Source organism: Echeneis naucrates, chromosome 4 (genome assembly GCF_900963305.1).
Source record: "Echeneis naucrates chromosome 4, fEcheNa1.1, whole genome shotgun sequence".
NCBI lineage: Eukaryota > Metazoa > Chordata > Actinopteri > Carangiformes > Echeneidae > Echeneis > Echeneis naucrates.
The window spans coordinates 14182293-14191496 of record NC_042514.1 but is presented as its reverse complement, the minus strand read 5'-3'; the positions used below and the strand labels follow the sequence as shown (position 1 = coordinate 14191496).

At 43.1% G+C, this 9204-nt stretch overlaps 3 protein-coding genes across 4 annotated transcripts in view; 1 reads left to right on the top strand and 2 right to left on the bottom strand.

Annotated features, from left to right (window-relative positions):
• Nucleotides 1-443: 443 nt before the first annotated feature.
• On the bottom strand, nt 444-2592 carry pigc (phosphatidylinositol glycan anchor biosynthesis, class C). The gene is made up of 3 exons (XM_029501078.1): nt 2528-2592; nt 1637-1868; nt 444-1537 (listed from the first exon to the last, which is right to left on the bottom strand). Exons 2-3 carry the CDS (start codon nt 1862-1864, stop codon nt 881-883), a joined length of 885 nt encoding a protein of 294 aa, XP_029356938.1. The 5' UTR covers nt 1865-1868; nt 2528-2592; the 3' UTR covers nt 444-880.
• A 749-nt stretch (nt 2593-3341) lies between these two features.
• Nucleotides 3342-7767, bottom strand: tmed5 (transmembrane p24 trafficking protein 5). Its single transcript, XM_029499844.1, has 4 exons — nt 7331-7767; nt 6410-6507; nt 6117-6297; nt 3342-5498 (listed from the first exon to the last, which is right to left on the bottom strand). Exons 1-4 carry the CDS (start codon nt 7517-7519, stop codon nt 5280-5282), a joined length of 687 nt encoding a protein of 228 aa, XP_029355704.1. The 5' UTR covers nt 7520-7767; the 3' UTR covers nt 3342-5279.
• A 1098-nt stretch (nt 7768-8865) lies between these two features.
• suco (SUN domain containing ossification factor) overlaps nt 8866-9204 on the top strand; it is a 38803-nt gene continuing 38464 nt past the window's right edge. For both annotated transcript variants that reach the window (XM_029499753.1, XM_029499752.1), the window contains exon 1: nt 8866-9128. In XM_029499753.1, coding sequence (XP_029355613.1) covers nt 9076-9128 — 53 coding nt within the window. In that variant the 5' untranslated portion in view covers nt 8866-9075. The remainder of the gene's footprint in view (nt 9129-9204) is intronic.

The following is a 9204-nucleotide window of genomic DNA, read 5'->3' as shown; positions in this document are numbered from 1 at the left end:
TTGTAGGAAAGTTGGCCCGAACACGTTTTTCCTAAACAGCGGGAGCGACAGCAGTGGTGCGTTCACGGCCAGGCGAGTCCTCATGTCGCGCTGAAAACCACAGATGGAAAATAAATTGGGGGAACAGCGCCGTGTAGTTAGACATTAGTATACTACACGAAAACATCCTAAATAAACACACAAGTTTATACCTTCTTCATACTAAATCTTTGTCAAAATTGGAGTCGTTGAGTCTGAACAAGGCACTCAGGTTGAGCAGACAAATGTAGCTGTCATTCAGGATGGCATCTGCCGGGTGGGCCTCCGGGCTGTGACGTCAGTAGGTGCCACGTGCTCGTTACGTATCCCACAACGAAAAATCAAAGTTCCTCAGTCACCTGCCTGCTTTCTGGGGCAAACTTTTAAACTGATGTTGTAGACCATAGAAACAAAATAGTGTATAATAGTGTGTATATTTTTTAATGATAAGCTCCAACTAACAATACAATTACAGTAATGTTTCCCATCAAATCAGAGCCCTTGTTCATTAAAGATTTAAAATCCATCCATTCATACATCACGCCAACGTCATATTTCACAAAGACATAAACCAACATCCCCCCCAGATTGTTAAAAACATTGCTGATATGACATTTGGTGCATAGTATCAGCGTATCACGTAATGTAAGTCAGCATTACTCACTGCTTGATACCTCCCATTCAAATTTCGAGGTCAGTGCTTACACCAGAGCTGCTTTTTCATACTCCTTACAATAATAATTATCTGTTGGCCTGGCTGAATGGATGAAAATTAGACATTTTGGTCAGTTTAGATCTGGAGCACCAACCTAATACTTAAACACGTACATTTAAAATACTCAGCTGTTAGCTGCTCCATATATTAGTGAAGGAAGCGGCTGAGGTCTTCGTGAATCTCAGCCTCATCCCAGGGTCCATGGATATTGTCCTTGTGTCTCTGCAGCCGAACTAGCAGTAAGGGACAAAGTAATGTAACACTCCCAAGGGCAATGGCCAAAAGCATGGCTCCACCAAGCGACTGGGTGCCCAGGCCTCCTACCCCTCCGATACACATTCCCACACACACCCCAGTAAATTGGTTAGGGGCATTCTCCCTCAGTCTCTGCAGCAGGCATGGCCACAGGGCAAATACCAACAGGGCACAGCTAAGCATGGCGAAGGTGTGCAGAGCACCAGGCAACCTTGAGGCTAAACACACAGAGGCAAACAGTGCTGCATTGAGGGAGAGGCTGCCTGGGGGTGAGGGCTGGGCGTAAGGGAATGACACTAAGTGGGCCAGCAACATCACAGCAGACATGGCATACACTGTGTCCGTACTCACAGACTCAGTTAATGTCTTTAGAACCGGCGAGAAGCCAAAGGTGAAAGAAAGAAATATAGCAGCACTCTGTAAGTCAGCCAGGCGTGTACGGGGCTCACAGCCTGGTTCAATCTGAGATGTCAAGACTTGGTGCAGTCCATATCCTAGCAGGGCGCAAACCAGGCTGGTCAACAGAAGCATTTCCGGGGACAGGAGACCCTTAGAGGAAAGCATAAAAGTGGATTCCTCATAAATTTGATGGACAACAGTCCAAACAATGAAGGCACAGTGAACTCTCAAGTTTCTAATTTTTTTTACCTGCTCCATGTAGAGCCACAGGGTGATGAAAAGGGCCACGCAGGATAGCTGCTGGCCCACGAAACCGGCTTCTTTCACCACAGACCAGTAGCGGTATTGTCGGACGCCCTCGTTCCTCCGTAATTCCTCCAGGAAGCGCTGGTCCACATAGTTATCAGGAAACGGCTGACGCTCCCACAGCACCTTCTGCCAGGGCACAGCCGGACCAGGAGCACTGTCGGGCCCCATCGCCCTGACCATACATATACACAGAGACAGACCTACTTCTAAAGTTTCACTTTTATTTTGGTGGGATATGGCATGTATATGCTAATCTATTTGACATTTTTCCTTGGAATATCCAGTACTAAAGCAAAAATACTAACACAAATGGTTCATCATTGAAACCTGTTGTACTGCAACTTCTGATTATATCATAATCTTTACCAGAGATATTATCTGATTAATCAGATTATTGTTTTGCCTGTCAGAAATACAAAAGAGTAGTGAGCAATGCCATCCATCCAGAGCTTAAGATGTGATGTGTACATATAGGTAGATCTGTGTGTGTGCGCGCTTTGTTGTTGTTGTTGTTGTTGTTGTTGTTAGGGGAAGCTAACCCTAACCCTTGGTTAGCTTCAAGCTTCTATGAGCTCCTGTGGACTCGACACAATGTTCTTTGGGTAAAAATGAGCAGGATGAACATTCACAGACTAAAAATCATGTGCGGCTCTAACTCCGTATCGTGACGCGGCTGCTGCTGCTGCTGCTGCTTCCGGGTTGAACGCGACAATTAAAACAAGGCACACCCGAGCAGACGCGTGTGTGTCTGTGTGTGTGTTTGGACATTATCGTGTTGACCGACGACCCAACAGTCTCCCTGAAACACCCAGCCCGTCTTCTCTAACCTACCTGTGGCAGACTCCGTTCAGCGGGGACGTTCCTGTGTCATCGCACCATTATCCCGGAAGTGAAACTGCTGCCCACATCTCAGGACGCCCCCTGCTGTTGGATCGGTAGGAAACCCATCAGTGATTTCCTCCGTGATTTGTTGTCAGGTGTGTGCCAACATCCAGTCTGCTAAAAGGTAACAGGACATTCCGAACAACTGATGTTGTGTCTACAGTTTCTGCTACTTTTTAAAGGTCCTCTCTGGTGTGATATCGCCCTACCGCTTTGGCTTAAATCCGTCAAATAGCCATCAGATCATGCTTTTACACCAACCCTTTTGCACAATCTCATTTCTGACCAAGTCATTACATTTATCACGGAACCAATTCGTGCGACAGCTGCCCTTCTGTTATTTGTTATCTGTTATTTCATCATTCAGTGCCTCTTAAATGTAGCTTATCTCTGACTCTGGTTACAGATCACCTTTTTAATAAAGACAAATGTTTGGGTCATCCACACATCACCTGATAGTCCAGTAAGTATAATAACAGAAGGACAGTGTCAAAGACTGACCGAGACGTATACTCCCCAACACCATTTATTTTCTTTTCCAGCACTCCTGAGCTGCATCCGCTGTGCTTGGCTGGAATCTCTGGTTCTTCATTGAAGATGTTCATCATCAGGTCTCTGCACTGTTGGATCAAAAGGTTGAAAGCAGATGACCCCGTTGCAGCTGCCGCTTTCCTTTAAGGTATTTACTTCATTGTTTTATGCTCTCCAAATGCTTTAATAATCAACAGACATAATGGTTCAGAAGGGACACGACAAAACAGAGTTCAGAAAAATGTGATTGTTTAATTTATATATTTTTTTAAACTACAGAGTATTAGTTGAATAAATAGCACAATGTGACACACTTTTCCCACATCTCCCTCAGGGTAGTAAAAATTATTTCTTAAACACAGTGTTACTGTTAGGTCAGAAACTACTGAATACATCTGAAGATGTTGTAGACCTTTATTTTTGTAGAACTCTGAAGCACTTTAAATAAACCGGATTCAACATTATATCACTTATACAACATACACAATCACAACTTACAGTATTTCAATTAAACACTGGGTACCACAATGAGACTGGAGGGGCAGAAGGACACAGGGTGGTAATAAGTGAAATGGAAGCAAAACGAGGCCATCCTGTAGACAGCCGCAATATGCAGGGGGATGTACACACATACACACAAGTCAGCCCACATTAAAACAATAACACTGCTCAATGTTTGGTTTTACATCACTTAAGATGCCTATGTTTAAGTAAGAAGTAAAAAAAAAATTCAATCCAAAAAATCTCCATCCAAAGCAGACAGGTTCCTACAGTAGAGCTGAGACAATACCAATGAAGAAATACTCTCAACAAGTCATTATGGCACCTTAATAGCATACATTATGGACCCGTTTCTGGATGACCCTGACATATGGAAAAAAAAACAAAAACAACCAAAACATTCAGGGCCCCAAAATGCTAAGTTATGTTCTAAGTATATAGAAACAAAGAAACAACCATGTTTTGCGGCATTAGTAGCAGTTCAGTGATCAGATGCTGTTTGTAAAATGGGCTAGTAAAATGTGAACATCAGATTTATTACAAAGACACAAGAAAAAAAAAAAAAAAAAGAAAGAAAAAGATTGTAGCTCAGACAGCGAATGATTCAGGTATGTTTTACACGGAGCAGTGCACCCGCGTAGTAGTGGTAATGGCCTTGCAGGTATCAACGAGACAGAAATAGACTTCAGTTACCAGAGAGACAAGCAGGTTCAACATCTTCATGTAGTAGGTGGCTGTAAGCAGACACCCGCCAGCAGCTGTGAGGCTTCACAGTGGAAAGCAGAGGAGCCGGTGGACAGTTATGCCACAAGTAATCATAGAGAGCAGCAGGGTAGGGTCATGAATCAGAGGTTTTTGTCTTTGTTACTTCATGTTCTCTTGGGTTCCAAGAGTGGCATTAGCAAAGTTGCTCTGACTATATGACTTTTCTATTTTGGCATATAAGGGGAAGGGTCCCAGATTCTGTATTAAGGACACGTGATTATGATAGCAGGGAAGAAACATTAAAAGGCCTCACAGACTGACAAACGGCTGGCAGCTAAGTACAAACCACTAAGGCATCCTAGTGACATACAAAGGTACACTTTCAAGAATAGCTAATATATTGGAAGATATGCAGACTGGTTGCACTTCCCACTCCCATTCAAGGTAAATAAATGAACATACTCAGACATTCTATTATTTTTTCATTTACTACTGAAATAAAAACATGTCCAATGAAAATGAACATTTTTGTCATTGGTCACTGACTTTATGACTTCTGGCTGTCTTATAAAAATAGGCTTGTCAGTTCTTTATCTGTATATTTTTCTGAAAACTTACAGCAGTGAAGAGGGACTGTAAACAAGTCACAAATTTTAAAGAGAGGCAAATAAACTTTTCTGTCAAGAGAATGAGGTTATGATGTAGAGGGGCTGACAGTTCTAAGTTCTTGCTCCAAGCCAGGGACTCCTGTTGTCCCTCAAACTCCAGTAGACTGGAGAGCAGAGCAATAATTGTGGAGAATTTGTTCTTAAGAATATTAGTATATCTGTATATGTGCATGCATGTGTGTGTGTATGTAGACCACATCTGCTGTTAAGAATGACAAGCCAGAAGAAATCTGGTCGGCTAAAAGAAGGTCTGAGGGCAAGTGCATTCGTCTCTTTCCTTCCAATTGGGGGAAGTGTTATGTACGAATTTTCCTTTTGTCTTCAAACAGTGAGCGGAGGAGGTAGACCTGGACTGCCGACACCAACATCATAAGAATGAGATTTACGACTGACCAAAAGTTCACCCTGTCAAAGTTACTCTCCTGGAGGTTTCTGTCACGAGCCTCAAATGCTCGCAACACTGTCTGGATTTGTACGCTCTTGCCCAGCCGAGCCTTCACACTGTTGATAGTGTCCTAAAAGAGAGGAGATGTGGAGGTCAGAGTTTATCTGAAAACAGCTACACAAAGAACTCCTCGTCTGTATCTGAAACAGTCAGGTCTCTTTGGGGGCAGTTTTGTGTTTGCAATCAAAGCTTCTCACAAGGGCACGTTCCTTCTACCAGAATAAAACAACTTCCACCGCAGCTGGGAGATACATTTCCTGCCTTTAAGTGACGCCTGTGTGACTTCTGGCACAAATTACTGCCATTTCTGGTGAAGGGGCGGTGCAGGCCACTGTGGTGCAAGTTGAAACAGTTGGCTGCCCTCAGCCAATGGGTGAGAGTTCATTACATTGTCTATTCTTGTGACACACTCCTTGGGGATTTGTATGTGGTGGATTACAAGTGGTATTTTGTCTGCTGGGACATTTTTTTTCAGCCTGTGCTGTCCTGTGAGGAAAAAAAATGGCACAGTGACAAATATCCCAGCAGCACAGAACAAAGGGACAATGTCTAAAACACAAATTTTGTTTTTTAATTTCTTGATGATGTGATTATGGCTGAAATGGTACCACGCGAGCAAACATATTAGGAACAAATAAATTTACATGCAGATATTATCTTGTCCATCTCATATTGGCTGCAACCTCACCATAATGTCTTCCAACTTCATGTCAAGGATGTCGGTCCCATGAACATACTCTTTCCAGTTGTCTGAGTCTTCATCTACACTCATGTTGTCCAGGATCAACTCAAAAAAGATGATCTTCTCAGAGACAGAACTGAATGTGTTGTCAAAGCAGAACATGTAGTCTCCATCCTCAGTTTCAACACTGCGGGAGAGCACAGACTGTAAAAACTTCTTCGCTGATTTGTGCCATTTAATGTACGCAATTCTGGAATACAGCAATGGCAAGTAGCCGAATCTGAATCCATGTTACTTACGTGTGCACCCCATCTGATTTGTGGTAGTCACTGAACAGCACTTGGCCAGATGGAGAAGAGATGAAAAAATCTACATCTAGACCTGCACCATCTAATACCTGTGAATGATGGAGAAGAAGCACAAATAAAAGGTGAACGGGACAAATCAAATAGCAGGAAAGCACATGCTACAGCAGTTAACTACTGTACATAAGCCAGGATTATGATAGGTTATGATATTACCTCAGTCTTAAATAGTTCGGCAGGATTACAAAAAATAAATACTCAATGGAGGAGAAAGGATCAATTGCATGTTAGGCAGCGCTGGCTCTTCTCCCTTTAGTATACTGCGTCTTGTTTGATACTGGCATTGACACAGACCTGCACTGTGACTGTCTTGTCCTTTTTTGTAATAATTAATGCCATTTACTAAAAAACTGTTTTTTAATGTCAAGGTCTCTGTTATCCCCCAGTGAGGCATAGATACCATGTCCTCTCTGTAAGACACTACAACAGATACATGAGTAATGCCTGAGAGTTCTCTACACCAATAAGGAAAGACAGCTTCCTGAATTAGTTGAACTTTAAGACACAGCTGAAAGAGCAACTCATTCACTGCTTCATTCAAAGCTGTGAACTGACCAGCTTAACAGGTTTCCAGGAACAGTTGAAAGAGAATAACCTGCTGGCTCTGCCCTGTAGATCAACAGCAGTGTAAAATCGTTTGTTTTAGCTTGATGAAATACCACAACATGTGTGAATGCCCAGTAGCCAAAATAAGAAGTGTAATGTGTGTGTGTCAGTGTTGCCACCCTCTTGGTTGTGGGTCATTCCTGATTTAGCAGACAGCAGATAGAGAGCATGTGGTCGGTTTTGCTCAGCTAGCTTTACAGTTTCTTCCAAGATTCTTCCTGTTGTGTTGTGTTGTGTTGTGTTTGTGACCTGATATTCAATCTCCAGTGAGGCATCCTTCTTCATGGTCTGGTAGAAACACTCCTTTCGGCCGGCGGGTAAGGTGAACGTGAAGTCGCTGTCCAGAGACTGGGAGAAGGCAGCCAGCACCGCAAACCTGTCCGAGACCAGAGCCACAAAGACTGACACCACACACAAAAACCCCCGGACTACCTCCATGGTCAAGTCCACAAGCTAAACGTCCGCAAGAGCCACCGACACCGTGTCACAGGAGCCCGCCACCGCGTTGGTTGACGGGCGGCGGAGCAGCTAGCTGTGTTCGCCGAAACTTCACCCAACTTGAAATCTTCTCACTGAGTACTGAGGACTGTCGAAAGTTCAGGACCCCACCGGGTTAAATCAAACCTACAGTTTTGGTTGGCACTTAAAAGGTTGAGGCATAGTTACTATTCCATTTTTTACGCTGTACAAATCTAATTTATTTTATTGCGTATGAGATATGAGATTTATCAGAGATTATTTTTTTTAAGTACAGGCACATTTTTAGCCACCTGCTTTACTAAACCGTGGGATATGTAGTTCTTTTGTTTGTTTTAGGGAAAATTAAGAAAAAAACTATAGAATGTAATCAGGAAAAGAAAATGTTTTGATGACAAAACTGTAAATACAACAACCTAAATAAATCTGAAGAAGAAAGACAGTCGACAATGTAATTTTTTTGAGAGAGGGGCGTTTTATTTGCACTGACTAGTCTAAAATATATGACGGAAATGTTATGATGTCTCTCCCAAAATTGATTCGTGGGCAAACTGGATTTGTATTTGTCTATGAAGACGTTTCGCCTCTTATCCAAGAGGCTTCATCAGTTCATGCTTGTTGGTCTACTAGTCCGCACTTGTCTGACCAAGACAGTGGAGAAAGACCAGTTTACCCACGAATCAATTTTGAGAGAGAGAACAATGACCTGGATGAATGAGAATATTCATAGAAATGTTATGATCCCTTTATTTGTTCAACTGTAGGAATTCCCACTGAATAAATAAATAAATAAACAATACAACATGACCATGACAGCCATTTTGATACATAGATAAAATAATGAAATTGAGTTGCTGCATTGAGATCTCTGATAACGAATGAGAAAAATTATTAAAATTAGTTTTGAGATCTTTCATGGTGTCGTGAAAAAGGGACAGTGTTCCTCACATTCCTTAGAGAGCTCACTCGGTCGCTCGCACCGCATGAAACGGTTTGAAAGTCCTCAAAAGTAAATTTTCAGAGTCCGAAACGTGAGCACTTAGGTCAATCATTTTGAACCTTCGGTCTGTACGTGCTTGTGCAACAACTTTGAATGTCTCACGCTTCGATAATCTGCTTATCAAAAAAACTGTGACGCGTTCAGTTACCAGCACATCTTCGGTCCAAGGGGCGGGGCACTTCGTGTACTCGGTGTTTCTACGTGTCGTCTGATTGGTCGACGAATTCTATCCCGTGATTTCATTGGCCGGACGTATGGCGGGGCTGAGCCTGTCAGGACCCAGCTCCTCACAGGCAGCAGTAGCTGCTAAGGCTGAGAAGGAGGCGGACCGCCGGTCCACACAATGAACATTAGCACACGTCAAGTGTAGAGCTTAGCCAGCGAATTTTTGTCATTTTTTCTTTTGGAATCTTTTGTTGATAAACAGGCACCAAAGCTTGTTTAAGGTGTATCGCGTATCGCCTGAGAGATTAGAAAAACCCCCAAATGCGAGGATGTTGGTCCCCGCGGGAAGATAATGAAGAGGCTGCGCGTTTTGTTGGTGTGCCTCGTTGTAGCTCTCCTGTGCTGGTAAGCTTAGCCGTACATCCGCACCTGTGTTTACCTCACTAACGACGTGTCAGACGAATGACAGCTGGGACGTTTG

Coding starts and splice junctions, on each gene's coding strand:
- pigc (XM_029501078.1), bottom strand. CDS start 1,864: ATGGGGCCCGACAGTGCTCCTGGTCCGGCTGTGCCCTGGCAGAAGGTG. Junction 1,538..1,636: donor TGTGGCTCTACATGGAGCAG/GTAAAAAAAATT, acceptor CTTTCCTCTAAG/GGTCTCCTGTCCCCGGAAAT.
- tmed5 (XM_029499844.1), bottom strand. CDS start 7,519: ATGGAGGTAGTCCGGGGGTTTTTGTGTGTGGTGTCAGTCTTTGTGGCT. Junction 6,508..7,330: donor CACTGGAGATTGAATATCAG/GTCACAAACACA, acceptor CATCATTCACAG/GTATTAGATGGTGCAGGTCT. Junction 5,499..6,116: donor TGAAGTTGGAAGACATTATG/GTGAGGTTGCAG, acceptor CCTCTCTTTTAG/GACACTATCAACAGTGTGAA.